The 23,590-nt window shown below is 32.4% G+C and overlaps 1 protein-coding gene across 2 annotated transcripts in view; it reads left to right on the top strand.

The window, feature by feature from the left end:
• Positions 1 to 9,136: 9,136 nt before the first annotated feature.
• The window catches only part of LOC111612362 (transmembrane protein 33-like), a 33,040-nt gene continuing 18,586 nt past the window's right edge, over positions 9,137 to 23,590 (top strand). The window contains exons 1-4 of one of the 2 annotated variants that reach the window (XM_023353884.1): positions 9,137 to 9,259; positions 12,935 to 13,009; positions 21,621 to 21,715; positions 22,541 to 22,725. In XM_023353884.1, the coding sequence (XP_023209652.1) occupies positions 12,950 to 13,009; positions 21,621 to 21,715; positions 22,541 to 22,725 (340 nt within the window). In that variant the 5' untranslated portion in view covers positions 9,137 to 9,259; positions 12,935 to 12,949. Of the gene's footprint in view, positions 9,326 to 12,934; positions 13,010 to 21,620; positions 21,716 to 22,540; positions 22,726 to 23,590 lie in introns of both variants that reach the window. The other variant, XM_023354554.1, reaches the window with a different exon arrangement.

The following is a 23,590-nucleotide window of genomic DNA, read 5'->3' as shown; positions in this document are numbered from 1 at the left end:
GGGACAGTTTTCTAATATAAAGTTCTCCTGTGGAAGCAGATTGAAAAATAAATCATTAATTGGGCTACTGTTGTATTAAACATTTTTACGCTGTAATTTGTAAGCGATTCATCTTATTCGACATACAATTCATGTAATGAATATTAATTATTTTTTAATATAATTATGAAACAGTTCAGAAACGGGACATTTCTCGGAAAAACATTAAAAACACGGGAATGTCCCGCTTAATTTGGGACGACTGATTATTTTATACTTATCGAAAAGTAATGTTAAAAAAATAATATTCACCTAGAAGTAGGTAAGTGGAACTGTCCATTAATTACGTGTAGCTTTTTCAGCCATTTTTGACCCTTCCTTCCCTGTAGCGTACAATGTTGTACTTTTGGCAAACTCCTCCCCTTTACTCCTCCCCTTTAATTACGTGTACAATAGTTCATGGACTCTCTGACATTGAAGAAATCACTTTAAAAAGTTCCTGAAAGTATTTTCTAATTAAGTAGACTTATAAGGACTTATAAGTTCGTATGTCACTAATACCATTGAAAAGTTCACATAAACAATGTCTCGAGCCCCTCCCTCTCTTAAACAGTACAGGCAATTAATTTACGTACATAAGTTCAGGATAAAGTTTGTTCGTTTGTTAAGTTATGGTAACGCAACACTTGGGCGATCTTCCTAGAGGGGATGCATTCTGGGAAGTCTTTTTAAGGGAAATTGACCCCTATTTAGGCCAATTTCCCTTAAAAAGACCCGGAATGCCGGAGAAAACTCCGAAAACTACACGTGGCCAGCCCTTCCGAGCAAAGCGCGAACCCAGGGCCGAACTCCCAGTGTTCAGGGTACGAAAATATATCACCCTTAGAACGTGTAACAATGTATTAGAGCACTTAATTAAGTGTCGTAAAAATATGTCTTCTGTAAGTCAGGTATTTCACCATTTTGGATGTTTAAATTAAGCCAAGTGATCTAAAATGGTGTCGCGTGGAGAAAGAATATGTCGCCACTTAATGAATATCCAATGTTTTTAGTTTTTCGAATGTTTTAAATCTTTTATGCGCATATACAATCACGCCATCCAATCACAAATGTTATAAATCTTTTATGCGCATGTACAATCACGCCATCCAATCACAGATGCTCACTGCAAATTCAAATGTTATAAATCTTTTATGCGCATGTACAATCACGCCATCCAATCACAGACGAGCACGCAGAATTCAAATACAGTATTTTAAATTTGAAACGTCCAACCGGCGTTCATTTAAATTCCTACGAGTTTCGCGTTACCTTGAAAAACACTCGTATTTTTCAAATTCTCAAAATAATTTGATTAATTGAAATAAAATTATCGCGTTGTATTTTTTTTTATTAATTAAAATATACGGGAGAATCATTTATTACGAAAAGTCAAACTTTCGAGTATAGAGCATGCTCAGAAAAGATTCCGTTATATCGAATTCCGGTCGATCACGGCTAGAGCAGCGGAAAATAATGCTGAATCGCTAAGTATGTATACAGTACACGAGTTTGTATATACTTTATTCGCTAAGGAAGTATGTACTGTACAGGATACATTTAAAACAGAGGAGTTTTCCTGTGTTTCTTGCTTTAAAAAAAGCGATTTGAAGTGTCTCAGCCTATTCAAAGTCCCTACACGAAGCGTTAAAACGAGACAAAACTGCAATGATCACAGGTAAGTTCTAGTTGTACTGTAACTAATTTTACTTACTCATTTATCGTCATTTGTACAGGGCTATAAACAAGAACAAGACTACTTTAGACTTGTGACGTAACGGGAAACTAGGTTAACCCAGTCTTATAAACAATTGTATACACAAAAATAAATTCAATAATGATTGAGTGTAGAAAGTTATAAAATTTTATTCGTAATTGCGCTCCTCCAACACTAAACATTATTCTAATACGTGTTTTGTGACGTCATAGTTTTCAAATCCCTCGTGTCACTTACCGTCCCATCTAAATTGTGACGTGATAATCTATTTACTCTCACTCAGAAGTGAAGAACTGTAGTCTACAATACATACTGTATGCATTCCAACCTACAAATTTTAGTGTATTTTACTACCAATTTTAGGCATTTTAACGCGCATATAAATCCGGTCCTTACTGATGACAGCATTATTCTTATTTACACCGTTGTTCCCTATACTTAATTAATAAATAAATATGTATCTGCTCAACCATTTTCAAATTCGTAAACACGTCATCTTTGTAAACTTTTCTTGTCTCATCCACAACTCATTCCGAACTCTTTGTCTCTTGTCCCATCTCATACATGGGATGGGACAAGAGACAAAGAGTTGAGAATGAGATGATGGATTCACAAGCCTAGCACAAGAGACGTATAACGAGGAGCCACTTGTGCTAGGCTTGTGCTCTCTTTACCCTTATATACATCTCCTTTTTATTCATTTAAGTACACTGTTACGTACAGTACAAGCTCCTCAAAGTAGACTCTATGTACAGTACTGTACATTGCATCGCTTACACTACCTTATTCTTTTCAAATATACTCTCCACTGTTGCACATTCTCAAACGAGTTTTCTCATGCTTTACCATGTTGTAAACCTTCTTAAATACAACCACCATATATAAACCTTGTAAACCATCATATCTATAACCAGATCTTTACTATTTCTATTTATCTTCTCTATAAATTTTCCAAGCCTTGCTCCCCGGAAAATTCCCGTGTACTCTTATTATTTATTATGTGTTATATCAATGGAGAGAACCTTATCGATGTTTTTAAGATTTTGATATGGAAGTAAGTTAAAAGTTTTACTAAAAAATTGTTTTTATCAGCAGGTTTATTTCGAGTAAAAGTGTAAATAAAAGTTATTTCTACGACACTTATCTATTTTAAAAACAAAAGTTTGACCCGTAAAGATATTGTATTGAACTGTCGCAGCTAACTTCTAGCTAATAAGTTGAACTGCTTGTTTTTTCCTATTTTGACAAAAGGTAATATCCCAGACTTTTAACTTACTAATTCGCGAAGGCTTTACTGTTAAAAAAAAACGAAAGGTACAAAAGAATAGCCAATCAATTTATAGGAAATGAACGGAAAAAAAGCAATGGTTTTCGATTGTTTTGGAGGGTGCACATCCGTTATAGAACGAGATGTCATCAATCACGACATTAAAAAAACATAATCACGTAGCTGATGCAGCAAAAGAGAGTGTAAGAAAACTAATGGATTCTATAAAATACATTGCTTCGACTTGTTAATTGTCAACACAGCAATGTCATAAGAGCCACCCTGTATACAGTTCCATCCGTGGAAAATAAATTACCGTTTCATTGTGAGGTAAAGTGGAGGAATTTCTGTTACTTAAGAGGAGGAAATGTTAGCGAAAAGAAAATACATTTGTTACAAGTACAAAAGCTACATACGGTGCGATCGTTAAGTCCCTCAGCAGCGGGTGGAAAACAATTTCGGATGCAACATCTTAACTTTTGGCAAGTGTTAAAGTTGGCATAAACAGGTCACGCACAAGCTGCCAACTTTTTAGATACGAGCTGATCGAAATTATTCAGCTTTACCTCACACTTGCTGGCCTAATCCATAATGGCTGGAAAAGACTACAGATACAAAGGACTCGCCCAGTAAAGCGGCTTTAATATAACAGGATAGAAGCAAGTCTATGACATTGCACCTTTCATTTGAAACGGGTTATGTCATTGGCTCGCGAATTCTACTATATTAAAGCAGATTTTTTAGATAACAGGCCAAAAACTCTGAGCTGTTGGTCTGATGCCGTTTGAGAATTATATAATACCACGTCTTAAAACTTTGCGTTGATCCGATATTAAATCAGTTTAAAGCTTATTGTATAATGTATATGATGCTCCTTTTTATAGTTTATACAGTAGAGCGTCGTTTATCCGAAAGTCGGTTATCCGAAACGTCGGTTATCAGAAAGAATTCCAGTCAGCCTAAAGCATAATTTTTATTTGTTTTTATATTTTTCAATGTATTTATTTCGTTTGTAAAACATAAAGAAATCATTTTTAACGATACAATAGCCACGAATATTATTTTAAAAAGTTTACGTTAGGCTTAACATCGACGAAAATTCAACGCGAAGCGATACGCAACGGAGAAAAATTACAACACGGGATAGGTTTATATTTTTTCGCAGATAATCGGTTATCCGAAAAATAAGTTATCTGAACAACCCCAGTCCCCAATTGATTCGGATAAACGACGCTCTACTGTACCACCTTTTTTTTCTGTAGTCTGCGGGCGCCGCTGATACTACTACTGTATCGTATTGTATGCCATGGCTTTTATGGCATCGCTGCTTTTTCTGTGAATTTTCAATAAATTAACTATTAAAGTGCCTATTAAACATAGATTTCTTGGAATTATCTTTTATCAAAATAGAAAAAAACAAGCAATCTTAAGAGTGGTTACAATTCAACTTATCAGCTACAAGTTAATCACGAAAGTCCAATAGAATAGCTTTACGGGTCAATTATTTGTTTTTAAAATAGATAAGTGTCATGAAAATAACTTTTATTTACACTATTACTCGAAATAAACCTGTTGATAAAACTATTTTTTAGTAAAACTTTTAACTTACTTCCATATCAAAATCTTAAAAAAACATCGATAAGGTTTACGCGATTATATAATCTATAAGTTTACTGATAAACTCAAATTAATAATCTACAAGAAAATAGTAACACAGTAAAATCTCGTTAATTCGAAGATTAAGAGATAAAAGAATCCTGACTACGGATTTAATCAGTTTAATACCCGATTATTGGTGGTAAATTTCCCATTATCGAGCCGTTATCGGGAATCTGTTCGTAGAATTATTACAAAATTGTAGAGTTTACGGATCTTTCACAAGGGGGCGTCATTATGTCTCAATAATAACGCTGGTTGCGTACTGTATCAGTAAAATAATGCCGATGCCAGGTTATAATGGTGTTGTGTTCGTTACGGAATCGTAGTATTTGCTTATCTTCAGTGCCGGCCCGAGGCAAGTTTTAGGATGGAGCAAGATCCTATAATGGCGCCCCCTTGGTTGCCCCTAATTTATACCCTTTAATTTTCTTTACCACTGAGGCACCCCCTAGGAGTTAGCGCCTGGAGCGGCTGCTCCGTTCGCCCTATGGTAGGGCCGGCTCTGCTTATCTTACTCGTCTGTATTCACACGGAATATAAAATAAAATGAAGTTCACGAACCTATCAAAGGGTGAAGGGCAGACGGAAACAATAGATTCGAGTTAAAAGCACTGAATTAACGAGGCCATATTATGTTAAACCTTATGTAGTGTGCCCCAGCTTTGTGTTAACACAGTTTGACTTAGCGAGTTATTAGCGAGGTTGAGGTCGACGTTTTCAACGCCAAAACGTGTACATCGGACGTTCAGCGCCGCCTTCCTGTAAGCCTAGAAGTTTGACAATGGCGTTTGAAACGTCGAGCATGATTCTACTGACGTTCTAAACGCCATTGTCAAACTTCTAGGCTTACAGGAAGACGGCGCTAAACGTTCGACGTTCACGTTTTCGCTTTGAAAACTTCAGCCGCAACCTCTCTATTACTGTATATAAAATAGTTCTATAAAATGCAGTTTTAAAAATAATGTTTCGGATGGCCACGGTGTCGGCTTAAAGGCCGGTTTCCAGTGGCATAAAAGGTGAGATAAATATACAGGCGTAACGACGCGATTGATGTCACTTTCGATTTAGAAGTGACTCTCTCCATATGACGTCTAATTTGACAAGTATTTTACTTTTTACGAGGCGTAAAGCATTATTCTGACATAGCAGCCAATCATATAACAAACACAGGGCATTCATTATTCGACAATATGGCTGCCGATAGTATAAGCGTGCCATGTGCTCTTAAGCAGAATGTGGAGGATATAATTGCGTAAAATAATGAATTGTTTTTGGAAATTATAGAAATTATGTGCAGTAGGAGCCCGCCATACGCGCGACAATACCTTTCAAGGCTATCGCGTAAGTGAAAATTCGCTTAAAATAGCCTATCCCATTAATTATTCAGTATTTCTTATAATAACATACGTATCAATATTTTTATATAAATAGGAAAATAAACATTATTAATATAATAACCAAAGTACAGTATGCTTGCTTGCTTTTTTTCTGTTGCCTTTCTTTCTCCACAGATGGCGCTACTTCATAAGGCGTTGTATTATTTACTTATTTTTTTTTTTATTGTTACGTTGTTATTATTAATAATTTTTATTTAGAAGCGTGCTAAAACGTAACTTCTGCTATTTTTTGTCAATCCAATGTAAGTGACGTCACGTACCTTTCAGTAACGTCAGAAGTTGCATTTTTTAAAACATTTTGGCAAATGGCGTCATTTTAAATTTATTATTATTAAATTTAATTTTTAAACGTTAAATTAAGTAAAAATTGAGCATCGTGGCATCTCTACAATACATTTTTTAGAAATGTTTCATAATGATCACGTGACAGTCTATTATCCAATCAGAAACGAATCTGTTATTTGAAATGAATTATCTTCCGCCACTTATGTTCCGGATTGGTCCACTTCGAATTTCGTCAGAATCATCAGCCAATCAAAAGCGGAGTTTCGCTTTTACACACTTCTTTCCTGTTTGTGTGTTTGTTTGTTGTGTGTATACGGCAACTCGACTCGCGGGTGATCTGCTCGAGGTGGGGGGACTTTGTATGTCGTGTTGTTCTTTGCCGGTTCAATGTTAAACCAGAGATACGAGTTCGGGCATTAATTAATTAATGGCCCGCATGAATAAAAAACGAAGGAAATGCTAATAATGCATAAGGTAGAAGCAGAAGCATTTCCTCTGTTATGAATAATGATTATCTTATACTTCCGAGCAAATGCTTTTGGTAAACGAGTAAAAGGTTCTCGACTCTCATATGACACGTTTAAACTCGTTCATGTGTTCTATTTTGTTAATTGTATTCAATTTATATTAATCGTTACACGTGTTGGCCTTTGTTAAAATTAGAGTGGATGTTCAAATTTTTGCAATTTATTAAACGAGAAATGCATCTGGCATCATAAGTAGCTTTCATATTTAATGTGGGTTTTCTTTTCGATTAATGTAGTCATCACGAATTCTAAGTTTTTCTATTCCTACGTGAGTGCAGTCGATCACGCTAATCACAGTTGGAAAGCGATATTTATTTTGCCATAGCTGTTTTGCTTCCATTACAAAATGGTCTGTTGTAGGAAATTTTATCCAATGATCATCCTGAGCTATTATTTTCTTCACAACGTTGCTCACAATGCTCTATACCAAGTTCTTTTCCTATGCCTTTTTTACAATCCAGGATCGGCTAAATATCAAACATATTTTCATTTTTTGTAAAGAAGTTACTTCATCACCACGTGATTCGGTCGTCACTCCTAAAAAATTACGTGCCGACCATTCGGCACTTTCTTCTTCAAACTTAAATGCCGTCTTGTAATCATTGACTGTGAAGAAAAACGAAGAATATAATATAACCTTCCTTAGATTAACTTCTTCAGACATGGTTAAACGTTAACTGAAAATAAACCTAGATGAATGCAAGAAGAAACGATACTTCTTGCATACTAATGCTTACTTTTATTCATACGAAATAAGTATTACTAAAGCAGAAGCTTCATTCAAAAGTATTTTCTTCATGTTCACAAGTATAATGATTTCCTTCAAATTTTACGAGAATAAGGTAATGCTTGTTTTTATTCAGATGACTCCATGTAAGGCAATCATGCCACGATGCACGAGATGATATTGCAGATTACTTTAATCCAATTGTCTACGTTAATGATGCCCAAACTTTTCGATTGCGGATCAAATTGCGAATAACAAGTCACAAATATTTAGTATAGTTCACATATATATATATATATACATAAAGTAGGCTTAATTCTATCGTTAATTAGTAGTGTATCAAATAGATTCTCGTGTTTGAGCACCACGGGGGTACTTTATCAAACGGAGATTGCCCAAATTGGAACATAATTTGGCTACTCATCGAAGCTAAGAAAAGTAGAAACTTAAATAAAGATTAGTTACATTAGTTAAATTTTTCCCAAAATTATCGTTGTCTGAACAGAACAGATACCAACAAAGCTATTTTGTGTATCGAAGGTGCCATTCAGTGCCGTAACTAGGCAGGTGCAACAGGTGCACCCGCACAGGGCCCATTTGGAAGAGTGTCCCAAAATGCACGTGTTTGTTTTATTATTTTTCCAAACCTAATTAATTAAGGGGCCTAAATGCAAGTTCTTGCACAGGGCACAGGAATGGCAAGTTACGGCACTGGTGCCATTACTATAGATAGCGATAGTTGTTGGTACATTTCCGGTTTTGACGAATTTTACGCGTGTTTTTGGCCTTACAATTACGAGTAACTTGTATCAGAACGCGTGTAATCAAGGCTCGTATAAGAACGCTCTATTACAGTCGACCGCCCTATAAGATATAGATACGTTCCAATTTATTAGGAATCCGATTTCTTACAAGTCGTTCCAATCACAGCCCGACACGTCTCAAGTTTACGGACTACGGCTGATTGAAAGGTTTTCTTCCATAAAATTAATCGATTCTACACTAATCCGACTCAACATTTCCAAAATACGTATATTTTTTCGTAGTTTTATAGGAATCGTAATTATAAGGGGGGTCGACTGTACTCGTATAAGAATGTTCCAGTTCAGCGTTTTTAAACCTACGGCTGCGATGACGGGGCAGTCAAACTTAAATTAATACAAATTAAAACCCTATTAAACGGAGTTGCACTTTTAATAGTTTACTTCCAAATTAATTAATTATGTTTCCATATATATTCAAAACATGTTTTTAGAATTATTATATTATAAATGGCACAATATGTCCCAGATGTTTGTAATACCCACGTAGATATTAAAAAAATTAGCCCTACATAACTTAGTGGTCCTTGGTCTTAATAAAATTGAGAAACACTACTCGAGTGGAATCAAGGCTCGCGTTATAAAATAAGCAATTATAATTATTAACGCCGCAAAAAAAAAACACGTAAAAAAATCGATAAAGAAAATGTTTAAATAGAAAAATGGCCGACTCCCGTGTTAAACGGTGAAGTGGTTGCCAGTTTTCGACGCTAGGTGTCGGGCGACGAAGCGAGGAAGTTATGTCTTCCGTAGTTCCAGTTGGAAAGATGAGATCACTCCGTTGATAATTACAATTGTCGGCTTTCATTGATTTACAACGAAATTTTTAATTCGTCGCAACGTAAGTTGGAACCCGTCGTAATAATCCGACCCTACTTAATTGCCAATTACGTAATAAATATTAACGGTATATTCATTAATTCGTTTATAATATATATATATATATATTTTTTTTTTCCTCGTGTAAAATTGTACATAAGTAATTTGGCATGTTTAATTTCAAATAAAACAGTTCGTAGCTTCGGCGTACAGAAAACTATCGCCGTTTGATTTTTCCTCCTAAATATTGCGGGAAAAATCACGCGTAAAACACGAGGTGTTTATTAATCAATTACAACGTTATTCGATTTCGGTTTGTGTTTGTTTGTACGTAAATGACGTTTAAAATGTAGGAAGGCTGACAGAATACTATCGTGTGTATGCAATACTACACCGAGTTTACTATTTTAACCTCTTGAGATTATTAATGAAAAGTAGGGATTGATAAATGCGAAGTAATAAACTGGTGTTTTCGTTAATTTCACCTTTTTTTTCCTGTCGCTAGAATGTTAACAACTTCCACTAATTGTAGGAGAATACTCTTTTCCTGTGTTAATTTTTAAATTATTCTGTTAAGGTACCATATATAGGGCGAATAATATGATAAAATATGTTTACTTTGTACGGGGTGAATTTGTTTTGGACCGAATAATTTGCTCGATACCTCGTGATTTCGCAGTCGCATTTGAATAACGTAATGTAAGACGTGCTGTACCTTGGTCGACTGCTTCGTGGTGAAATGAAGAATTGTTCTGTTCGTTTTTTGTGCTGGGCTTTTCGTTTTATGTGGAGATAATCCACGTTGTGGGTGTTTGCAGAAAATTTTCTAGGGGAGGACGAAGCTTGAAGTTAAATAATTATGTCAATAAATTCTTATATATTTAATTATTTAATTTTTTTTGGTACATTATGGTATTGTATCGATACAGTTTATACAGTACGGTATTGCATTCGTAAAGAAAGACGGATGGTGTGTGTGTTCGAGCGTGCGACGTTACTTATCCCGATCACTTTTACGATTACAATTTGGAAATTTTTACTCTATTCCGGGAGGACGAGTGCCCATTTCTTCGGATGTCCAATTCTTATATAAGTGTTCGGTCCCGAGCAAATCGCCTCGTATAATTAAATAATGGAAACAAAATTAAAAATACATAATTTTAACAAATAAATATAGGTATTATTTAATAATTAAAATACCATGTATAAAATATCTATTTTATCATCTTACAGAAAAAAATTGTTAGCAAAGGTTAAAAAATGTTATATAAAATAAAAGAAACTATCATGCAACTTCAGTGCATTTTACATGTATTTAAAATTTTAAAATGGAAGTAATTTGTGAGTGAAATTCTTGCAATGAAAGGTGTCGGCTGGAAAAGATACCATATGAAATTAAAAATAAATAAATTGTGGAAAGACCAAATAGATGTTTGATATGTTCTTGTTGTAAATAGGAGTTAGTGGTTTTTTCAGTATGTGAGTTGGCAAGTAACTTCTTAATGGTGACCATTTAGATTTAGAAGAATAAGTTTTATTATATATTTGATGTATTTGTATAATAAAACTCTAAAATTGTATTTTTATTGGGTTATAAATAGTTTGTTGTGATGGATTAAATGTCCTCATCTTTGAGTATGCTTTGAAATGATTTTTTTCTTTAACGGCTATGATTGACAACTTATAACAACTTTGGTATGATTGACTCACTAAAATAAACTTAGAATTATTTATTGATATAAAATAATATATTTAAAAATAAAATTGCTCTTTATTCTTATTTCAATCTTATTTTTTTGATAAACCATGTTTTATATATACAACAGAAGAGAGACATTTCAAGATTAATTCTGTTAAGTTAAATGAATGGAGTTTATAATGAAACAAATGAAAGGTTAAGTAAGATTGGGAGCTTTAATATGAAAACTTAAAATGAAAATAAAGTGTACAAGCATGAAAATTATGAATATTTTAAGAAAATATATAGCATTTTAGCTAGATATATTTGAAAGACATATGTATCGATTAATATGAACAAATATTTTACATCAGAGATTGCATTTGTTTTTATTGGAAGTTTAAATAGAAATTGTTGATTTCTCTGTATTTTAGGAAATGTTTTGTGAAAATTATTGATTTGCAATATATATAAATTGTCCATTAGTGTGAGACTAAGTCAAAGATTGTAGACTCATTTATTATGGTATAGAACAGCATGGCAAACCATATATCAATTTCATTGAATGTTTAGAAAGTATTAAGTTCTTATAAATTATAAAAATATTTGATAGATTTTAAAACTTTGCATATTTAGTGCGAAAGCAGTGCCATAAAGCTACTGTTAAGCCTTAAAGCCATTAATTATGAACCTCAGAAAAGTTATCATGAACAACAGTTTCTCCATTGTAATGGAAACACATATCATTTTATAAATATTTTCATATATATAGTGTACTTTTTTGAAATTATTCAAATTAAATATTTGACCTGCAATTTGCTGTTACTAATATTAAATTCGGTTTTCACCCACCTTTAGTAAAAGGTATACCAACTGCTGGATAGAACATGCAAACTGATAAGGTATTGATTTTTGTCTTACATTTTTTTAATCAGCCAACGAAAGTTTTCTATTGTGTGACATTGTATTTGGCACAGACATTTATGAATAATGATAAAACTTATGGGAATAATGATGGTCCTATGCTTAGCCAAACTTTAGACTAGTTAGGAAACATAATGCCAAATTTATTAAAATTTTAAATGTTTAAATTTTGTATGTACAATGGTGTTTTAGTCATTTGGGGAACAGATATGATTGACAGTTGAACTACGATGAACTGCCATATTTGTGCCCATGGAAGGGCACAAATATGGCAGTTCAACGTAGTAATCTTCTTACGACAATGCTTGATTGCTTGAAGTTCGGAAGATTCCAAATTTTTTGCAGAAAATGTATTGGAAAATACTGGACATCTTTCTGTATAATGGATTTAACAATCATTTTCATTCTTTTCTTGCTTTAAAACTATTATTTTCGAATATTTTCTCTTGTGACAGAGATATTAAATATGCTGTTTGTGATTGATTCAACAAGGACATGTCATTTTGATAACTAAAACATGTCACTGCATATAATAAATCTATCTATTCCGAGTACACAATTTGTAACGGAAAATATTATGCTAATAACTCTCCTTTATGCATTTTTAAATTGCATAATAATAAATAAATAAAACTGACAATGACAAATTCTGTTCTCTTATCTTCTTATTATTGATAACCGTTTAACATGTTTAATTCTTATCCGTTGGATGGCCAACATAAAATAAATTATATTTTCCGCACATTGCAAAGCTTTTGTTGCTTTTTAAACATTTTATCATTGAATAAAATACACAGCGATGCAGTTAAAACTAAATGCAATAGCTGAATATTATTACACTTAGAGTAAATATGATATATGTAAATATGAAAATGGATATCATATATACATATCACTTTATAGTTATCAATAGCTCTTGACCGATTAGAATAGAATGCTATTTTTAAATGTTTTTGCATTTAATTGATAATACTTATAAAGGTTTGTTTCAGCTTAGGGATAGTTGTGTGTATCCATTATAGATTAATTAAAACTTAATTATTCTTTGTAATTAAAAGAAATTAACTTTGACAGGTATTTTTTATTTTTAATTAGATTCAAAAGTTCATCATGAATGTAGCTGATGATGGTAACCAGCAAAGGAACAATGAAGGTTTGCAGGCTGTGTTGGTATGTAAAATAAAATTTTTATTATATTATTCTATTCTTTCTTTTTAGCTAATATTTTAATTATTTAATAATATAATTTTGTGAGAATTTTGAAATAAAATCTCAACTATTGTCAACATAAAAATATAAATACAGTACTAACAAAATTCAAGCATTAAGATCATTTTTTGTATTCAGAATTATAAAAATCTAGAAATCTTTGTATACATTGGTTTTGTTTAATTTTTAAACTGTGTGATAAATGAACATGCTAATTATAGCTATGTCTGCATTATTTTCATTTTAAAATTAAAGATGCTAACATGATAATTTCTTTCAATGTCTATATAGGGCCATCTGTTAATTACATGTGCAGTTTAAGAAGGAAAGGAAGTGCTAAAAGTACAGTACTGTACATCTTTGTACACAATGGGGAGAGAGGGGTAGAGATGTTATCTACATGGACTTTTTAGTGGTATTAGTAGTATATGAATTTTTTCCTATAAATATGCATACTAATCAGGTGAATAAATTGTTTGAAAATTTTGAAGAACATTTTAACATAATTTCTTTACTGTCAGGGGAATCCATGTACTGTTATACTTTTGGCAAACTTCCTCCTCTGCATCAGTTGCAGTGGCTGATGCACATTTCACTCGTCAGGTTGTGGATACGGTGAATCCTGATGAAGAAATATGACCACCTTTGTGGTTATATTATTATTATTATTATTATTATTAGCACCATTTTTATTACTCATCTGTACGAGGGGTGTTCAAAAGTTATCGGACCTTTATTTTTCCCACGTAAACCAATGATGCACGGGAGGTCTCTTTCGGTGGAGTTGTGGAGGGGACAGTCGTGCGCAGTCCTGAATTTTTACCTGCCTGTAGGAAGCATCAGTCACTGGCAGTCAGCCTATGAGTGAGGACATGTAGTGAGCGCTTGTCGGATTCCACTAAGTTGGAAAATGACTGAACAATGTGAGCAGCGATATTGCATCAAATTTTGGAAAAAGCTTGGCGATATCCAAGCAGAAATCATTCGCAAGATTCAGCAGGCTTTGGGGGACGACCCTCTAGGCCAAAGAAAGTGCGGCAGGTCTGCAGCAATGTCAAGGTCACGTTGACAGTTTTTTCGACTCCCATGGGGTGGTGAATTGTGAGTACGCACCACAAGGCCAAACCATCGCAAAGGAGTACTACCAGGAGGTCCTTCGTCGTCTTTGTGATGCTGTGCGATGCAAATAACTGGATCTGTGGTCAACCAAAACTTGGCAGCTCCATTATGATAACGCACCCGCCCATTCTGCACATCTGATTCGGACTTTCGTCACCAAACACAACATTCCTGTAGTTCGTCGTGCTCCATGTGACTTTTGGCTATTTCCCAAGCTGAAAATGCCGCTAAAAGGAACCCGATTTTAGTCAAGAGAAGACATCATGCGGAATGCGATGGACTGGCTGATGGCCATTCCAAAAGATGTGTTCCAGCAGTGTTTCCAGCAATGGCAGGAGCACTGGGAGAAATGTATACATTACTTTGAAGGGAATTAGGGTTTTGTACCTCAAAATCAATAAATGTATTTTTGCCGACCAAAGGTCCGATACTTTATGAACACCCCTTGTATTAACCCAAAGTTATTTTGACAGAATAAGTCCAAAAATGCAAATATAGAGCTGTTTGCTTCTGTCATCTTGTAAGATTACCAGACTTTCCAGTAAAATCTTATTAAACTGTTCACCAGTGCATTGATTGTGGCTGAGACTGATGCATAGTGGGATGTATCTAATATAATCCAATTGTAACAGCAATTACAGTAGAGATTTCATAAACTCAATGACTTCATCTTAGTCTCTTTATTTTTATTCTGTATACTACTAAAAATCTTTATTTCTTAAAAATCATTTTTAAAGAAATTAATTTGAAATCCATTAATGCTTATATCCTGATAAATAATTTCTAGCTAGTTTTCGGGTTAAAAAAAGAAGATTAAATCTCTGAATTTAAAATCCTGATTATAAAAGTCCTAGTCTATATGTTATTTGGACATTACTGAAATTATTTGAATTTTATACTAGTATGTACCATTTAACAACGGGGATATGTTTCAAGAATACATTATTAACTGAAAATTGTAGTGGATACTTGTACAATTCTCTATGGTATAGTCTCTACTTATATAGGTCTTAAGTACACATATCTAAACATATCTAAAAATAGAAACGGTATAGGCAACTATAAATTTTTTCAGTTCTATTATAATCTTATGAGACTGCTATCATTAAGTGGTGCATAGCTGTAGTGGTATAGTTTGTTTTTATTTGAAATAGTATATAGAACAGTTCTATAAATATATAAACACAATTAAGGCGTCCAGAGTTAAATGTAGATTAAATGATTTCTGAGACAACACATCTCATAAATCCTTCTGTTTATTACATGTTGAAACTTTTAAAAGAATATTTTAAAATTCCAAATACTCATAGGCTTTAGAATGCATCTTAAACATTCTTTTGAATTTATGTATGTGTTGGCTTGAAAAAAACATTTAATCTGAATTAAAACTTGGACTCCTTAATTGATTCTTGTGTTATACTTTTGCATCCCGCAGAGTCGTGCAATGTGTTTAAATATATAAATACAACAGTAATAAAGAACTTCCGCAGGATTCCTTTCTCTGTTGTTGTCATTTTAGTATGGAACTTTAGTTTTTAATAGATAAAAAATACTACATTATAAATTTAATAAGATTTATCAATAAATTTATAATTAATAGTTGAATACACTTTTTATATATGTATGAAATTCATTTAACTATTAAGAAATTAAAAGTTTGTGTAATATATAACATGAATCTTTAATTTTTTAAATGATGATGTTTGTCATTATATATAAGTTTGATCATAATTTTCCTATAATATATCTCACTGTAGGAAATTTTGATTAGAGTTAAATGCTGATCATTAAATATCTTTGTGTAATAATTTTAAAATTTGGTTTTTTTTGTTTATGTTGATGATAGGACTAATATATTGGGAACATTTGAACTATATAAATGTATAAATTGTTTCATTTGTGCATAAACATCAAAATAACTGAATTTTAAAGCTATTGAATTGTATTTGGTATAAGCTCATAATGGCCAAACTGCAGTTTGCAAGCCACGTCAGACTCTTCTAGACCATTACTGTGGTTCAGTGGCATGCCGTGACATTTGATGATAGGGAAGCTGTGTTTCTGTAAGAAGCCGACATCCAGGGGCAATCAGTCAATTGCGCGTCGATGATAGTCTAGGGTCCATTCGTATCATTTATTCGATAAGTCAGTAAAAACCGTAGACTTCTCTAAATGCATTTTTAATATCACAATTACATTCTGAATCGCTAGTCACGATATAAGGGCTACAATTAAAAATAAAATAATAAAAACTTACTTGGTGAAATAAAATGTGTGGTGGATGTACCGGTACATACCTGGTATTCTTCAATTGTATGAATATACTTTTAAAGAAAATTATAATTAAATATAGCTTTGTAAAGAAATGTACATAAAAATATAAAATATTCTTTTCTTTTTAAATCTTAAAACATTGCACATAGTCAAATAGCTCTCTACGAGTGGATGGAATCGAAGACGGTTGCAGAGCGTGCATACACGCGGACTGCCAAATCCCCAGGGTGCCGATACCGGTCAATGTCAAATACCTCTTTTGTCGCATTACTAGTATATCTCAAAGGATGCGACAGGGCTGTTGTAGATTTTAAACGTTTCTCACCATAGCTGTAAAAATCTAAATATGTTAAACTTAATAGATTGTCTGTCATTTCTTTTTGAACTAATTCGTTTTAGGACCAGGCGTTGTCCGTGGAAATTTCCAAAATTTACAACTTGGTCACTCTCATTGAACTGGAAAAATTTCTGTCTTTATTACATTAATAATATGAAGAAATCAGTCTCCACTGTGCTAGAGATGGTTTGGTTAAGCTTTTGTTTAAGTAAAATTTCGGCTCTTTCGTCACGGTTTTGTTTATGTTCCCAATTCCCTAATCGCTTAATTATTTAACTACTTCTTAAGTAGAACTGGTTACTTTGTACTTGAATATTTATAGTCTTGGGAAAAAAGTGGAAAGACAAATCTTTATGACAAACAGATACATAAATTGTAAATTTAAGGAAAATAAATTCTAGAGCTTTTTCTGTACCTTGTGCATCTCTCTCATTCATTAAATTTAGTTGTAAATGATGCTGTCAAAGTAACAGTTAAGTTTTTAACATTATACAAGAATTGTACACATTTTTTCTACATCCCCTTATAGATGGGACATACGAAATCGTAATATCACCAGTTTAACATTGAAATCCATGAGTAATATAAAATTGGTGAGCGGAATAAAAATATCAAATATTTTAATGATTTTTTAAACTCCTGTCAACTATACAGAACTATCATAAAAACATACTAGTAAATTCTTATCTGTTGGATTAAGTTATAAATCTACTCGTGATTCGCATAATCGGGCAAAGGCAGACAAATATCTAGCGGGCAGGCAACTGACAGCCCAGAACTGGTCCTGGATAGAATTAGATGCGGTATACGTGTAGCATTCACCCAAGGTCCTAGGCTTCCACCGGCTAAACCGGGTGACGTTGGTGCTCTGTAAAGCGCATGCTCCACCACATGTGGCTCTAGCCGTCCTGTGACTGTGTTATTGGAATTGTGTCTAACAGCTGTAGGGTATTCTATGTCTAGTTAATGGTTAAAGTTGTTTGTTTGTTTGGCTTGTCCAATACCATTTTACCGGACCCCCCATCGGGATTCTCTTTGCACATCTCTACTCGTCTGATTTGTATGTCTACATCTGTTCCATCAGTGTATCAACATGTACCATATCTATCAGTATGTATATTGTTATCATCGGCTGCCAAAACGGCGCCTGTTCTGTATCTCTATTTATATTCTAAACAAATACGGTATAAGTCGCTGTATGATCGCAAATTTACCTTCCTTTCTAAACTTTATACTCTCTAACAATCCCCGCTTCTCCCCCCCTTCTCCATGTCTTCCTTCACACTCCCCTATCTCCCGTTATTTCACATTCGGTCTCTTTTTCCTTACCTTCTCTTTCCATCTCTATAGAGCAAAGTCTGCCGCTAAATGACAGACAGCTCTTCTATTCTTTAAATAAAGTAAAATAAATAAAGTAAAGTGTAAAGCGCATGCATGAATCTGGCTTTTTGGATACTGACAATACAGCGCTTCCATTCTGCCACTAATATTCGAATATACAATCTTATCTTTTTTTTCACGTGTAGTATAGAAATTTGTAATAAGATACATAATGTGGTTATAATAAAATATTGTGCAATTATTTTCATATAATTAAAATTAATATGTATTTATTTTTTAGAAAATACAAGGGAAGCGGCACATCCACCACTTCCAATGATGGCATGCCACTGGATTCTCATATATTTAATTATAATAATTAAATGTACAGGAATACATATACATTATATAAAATGCAGTTTTAATAGGGAACATGACTCTTGTATTTCTGATTGACAATATATGGCTCCTGTTGTGACAAGATTTGGCCAGCCCTGGTATATGCTATGAGAATAAACACATCTTCATTATCTTTTTGACTGTAGTAATTAACAGTACTCTTATTTTCATTATTTCCAGTATAATGTTTTCAGCAGAGCATCTTTTAAAGATTTTTTTTGTTGTATTTAAATAATAAAATCTTATACATAACATTTTCTAACTTTTATCTTGTTGGAATTTCAGTGTAATTGTTGATGCAGAGGTTTAGAATTGAATTATTTTAAAATTTTCATATAATTTCTGCATTTTTGTTGTTTAATGGCTCTTTTTCCACTTTAATGCTGCTTAATGTTAAATTCACTTATGTATATACATATGTATATATAAATAATTTAATTTTATTCTATTTTAAATTTCAACTCATGTTACATTATAACATCTCGAATATTATTCTGACAAAGAGGTCATTTTTATACAATTTTTCATTACTTTTCAGTGTAGTTGATCAGCATGCACAAACTAACATCATCATTAAGCTACCGTGTGGTAAATGATGCGAACACTTAACAATTTTCATTAAATGAAGTGCATAAAACCTTTAACCGTATTTGATATCTGTTGACATCATCTATCAGTGTTCGTTACTTCATCTATTTTCTTCATTCCCATACAAAATTGTACAAGTAATTCTTATTCTCATTATATCAAATTGAAAATGATTTTTCTGAGTAAATGAATATGTAAACTGAAATGCATGCATTTGTTCAGAAGAATAAAGAAGAGTCTATGAAATTAAGAGGACAATAATCATTTATTTGTGTATGAATTTCTAGTTAACACCACTCTAGTATAAAGTACAATTTATTAATGTGTCATAGATATAATGTTTAACTATGACGTTTCAACAGGGCATACGGCAACATAGTTGGCAGTTTTTGGCCTACCTAGGCCCTTGTGCCACAAAACCCTAAATCCAACCAAGATATAATCCTAGATATGTTTGAATGTTATTCAAATATACGTAATTTTTATGAAAATACAAAAAGTTCTCAATTATAAAACTTTATTTAATGTTTAAAATATATTTCTATATTATTTTTATCATGTTGTTTGTTGGATATCAGCTCTTAATTTTTTACATAAAGAAAATATTTCATCAGACTAATGATAAAGACAAGATCAATCTCTAAATATCCATTTTCTTCTCTGTTTTTTTTTTTCCTATAGCAACAATGCTTGTGGTTCAATCATCTTTTCTTGATAAACTTATCAACCGCAAATAATCACGTTTACTTATCGGATGGTATTGTGATCATATGATTCATTAAAAGTTTTATGCACTGACAAGAGTCAATAATCTACATCACTTATCAAAAATGTTAACATCCGATAATTGTTTTGTGCGTGACGTTCTTTGTTGTCTTCTTAATCTTTAAATTTATTGACTTATTCCTTAGTATTTAGAAAATTGCTTGTCTTCTTTTTATAATTAAGATATGCAAGCAAAAAGAAAAGTACAGTTTGAGTACATTTTCGTAATATTTTAATGTATAATAAAGATAGACGATTGCATTTTTGCTTTAATTATGTCACTTTGGTTATATACACTAAGTACAGAACAGTTGTTAAAATAAAATTAATCTGATTTATATCTGAATTGCAATTTTGCTTTCTTTACTACTAAGATTTCTATTTGAGGCATTCCATATTTTGTTCCTTGGAGTAGTTCAATTAATTCCGTATTCCGAGCATGGGAACATCAGAAAAATCTCGATCGTTATAGGAGAGAAACAACTTGCAAGAGTGGCAGTGTAACACTTGATCTCTCTCATCACCCAGCCATCTCATTTTGGGTCTGGCCAAACTCATAATGGGATTGCTAAAGAAAAAAAGACCCTCTTACTGCCTATAGGACAAAGAGTTAAAGGGGAGAAAAAGAAAGACTGTTGTACTTGTAAATTATTGGTATTGTTCATGTATGCATGTTTCTTAATAAAACTTTTGTGCTATTTAATTGGGCATGTGTGCTTGCTACTACAGTTCTATAGTAGCAAGCACACAATTTCAATTAAATAGACAAACAAGTAGACAGGTTCAAGTTTTTTCCACATTTGTTGTAGGTTTGCCAGGTCCATAATGTGATGGCAGGGTGGCAAGGGACGAGGTCCAACATGTTCGGGTTAGACTATTTGTGAAGAATTCTCAGAGATTTTTTGATAGCTCGGATTTGTTTTTGGGTCTTCCGGAATGATAGGCCAGAACCTTAAACCCTTGGCCATCCAGCGATCTGCTACCCTTGCTACCGATGGTAACATAATTATTATGAATATTTGAAAATGCAGAGGAAATGAGGAACTTTGAATAAGTATTGATAACGGAAACTCCGTCATATTGAATTTTTAATAAGAATAAACAGTTTTAATTCGTTTCATTTTGTTGCATGTAAAAATGTATTTGAAGTTTTATATTTAGTCATTTTTTCAAAATTGAGCATTGGTTATAATATGTTTTTTCCGATATTTCAGAAAAACAAACTTAGGTTAATTTTTGTATTATTTATTGATGAAATTTTGTATTATTTAGGAAAATTATTAACTGGTAAGTGTTTAAAAAAATTAATTTTTTTTGAATATACAATTACTATGACACAAACAAATTATATACAGTATTATAGAGGATGTCCAAAAAGTTACCGTGCAATGAGAAATTTGTAATGACCTTAAAGTTCTAATAAAGCATTGCATACAATGCCTTGTGTATAAGTTTAATGACTGGACCTGTAAGTTATCGGCAGTGTTGCAGACACTCCCGAAACTGGTAGGCCATCAAGTTTGGAAGAGAATGTTCTTGAGATTATTATGCCGAAGAGCTTCATTTAAATCTTTTCTACTGCATAATAACTTTTTGGACAGTCTGTAGTAAGTAAAGCTGTAAATTAATTAATGATATTGTAATTTAAAACAAATTAGATCTGTAGTTTTATTAAAGTATTTATTCCTATTTGACAAAATTTGTTTAAATTTATACTGAAATAGTTCACGAATTATTATTTTATTTGCAATTAATTTGTATTCATTTTAGGATCACATGTTTAATTCGAAAATTGATGCTACCGTCTGGTTGACAAGAGTTGGCACTGTAATTTTCTTTTTATTTTGTCCATTTGCAATGATTATGTAAGTATAATTTTTTCTTTTCCATGCGACTAAACATTTATTTTATTTGAATAAAAATTAATATTTAATTAATAGATATGATAGACATATCCATTATAACATAGGAAATATATAAACTAATAAGTTAAATACTCAGAATTTGCCAATTAAATAAAGTAAATGTAGAAAATGGAGAGATACCTACTACTTTTGTAGTATTTTGAATACTACAGAAGTCATGCCACAAAAGTCTGGAAGTGCTAGGTCTGAATAACTGCACATTCTTCACATTACAGAAAACAGCCACATTAAACACATTTCACACGGTAAGAAAATTCAAGCACAAAAATATGCTTTGATTTTGGTCTTGCATAGTACTAGGCATTAGTATCAACTGAGTAGTATACACACTATAAATAAAATACAATAGTAATAATCAAAAATTAAATTTTAATTTCTAATGTCTAGTTCTTAAACTCGAGTGAGTGTCGGATTCGAATGACATAACATTTCGGTTTATTTGCCCAATAAAATCCTTTTAAATGGTTATAAAAGTGACTAACATTTAGTATTCTACAAAGATAGCAGCCAAGTGCTTACCTCTAATCAAATCTTCTTGTGCATTAAGTATTCTTAAAGCCTGAAAATCTCTTATTTAGTTAGATGTTTGTTGTTTAAGAAGAAAAAAAATAAAAATTATCTTGTTTCTGAAAAATATTTGCAAATGAAAGTTTTATTTATTTATATTTTCAATATTAAATAAAGAAATGTTATTAACATTATTACAATTAATAAACTTGAAACATTTAAAATACAGTTATTAAGTTTTTATTTTTTTAATTTCAGTGGTAATCCCTGGGGATGTTACAAGAGATCATTACTATGTAATGCAGCGGCCTGTTCTTTATGTCTTCATCAAAATTTACAGAATGTACATTTGAGTGAAGACTTCTTTAACCTTTTACTTATGGATGATTGTTTTCATTATTTGTTGTTTTCGTTGACTTTCTTATTTTCTCATCATTCTATTCGTATCCTTTTAAAATAAAATTATTTGAAATTTTACAAATTCATAATACACCGTCTTTCAAAATGAGATACTGTAATTATGTTAATTATTATCCAAGAAATAAACAAGTTTTGATAAAATTGCCAGGACAATAATTGTAAAATTAATAAACAATTTAAGACTATTTTAATAATTACATTTCAATAATGAGTCTTTCGACTCCTTTCTTACACCCAGGAAAATAAATCTTACAGCAATGTCGACCTTTTATTAGAGGCTGCTCGTCTGCCTCACCATGCAAAACATTATAATAAATAAAAATATATTATATATTTTATTTGTGCCATCACCAGAAGGAAGACCTGTAACGTTTTGCATAGCGAGGCAGACGAACAACCTCTAATAAAAGGTCGACTCTGCCGTAAGACTAATATTTTCCTGAGGTGCGAGAAAGGATATCAAAAGACTCATTATTATATAGTGTTAAATTGTTTATTAATTTGGAATAATGCATGAATCAATAGAGTAACTGTTCAAGTTTCATCTCCCATCTGTGTTCAAACGTCTTGTCTACTTCTTCGAGGCAGTGCCTTAAACAAAAATGGTGACTCCATAACAGAGAAGGCATTTTGTGTTCTGCAGTTTGCAAATTTGGAATGGTTTTGTGTTCTGGAACTTTACCACCAAAGAATGTGCCTTATTACATGGTGGATCATTTTGAAAATATCTCTGAAACTTATGTTGCAGAACAGAAAACACTTTTGTTGCAAAATTACTGTTTTTGTTTATAGTGCTCCCTAGAGGTAGTAGACAATGAGATATTAATGCAGATGAGAGATGAAACTCTGACAGTTACTGTATCGATTAGTGTATATTGCATAATTCTC

This window comes from Centruroides sculpturatus, unplaced genomic scaffold, assembly GCF_000671375.1.
Source record: "Centruroides sculpturatus isolate CEXI.00-Female unplaced genomic scaffold, Cexi_2.0 scaffold146, whole genome shotgun sequence".
In the NCBI taxonomy this organism is placed as follows: Eukaryota; Metazoa; Arthropoda; class Arachnida; order Scorpiones; family Buthidae; genus Centruroides; species Centruroides sculpturatus.
This window is presented reverse-complemented; position numbering and strand designations above follow the sequence as displayed.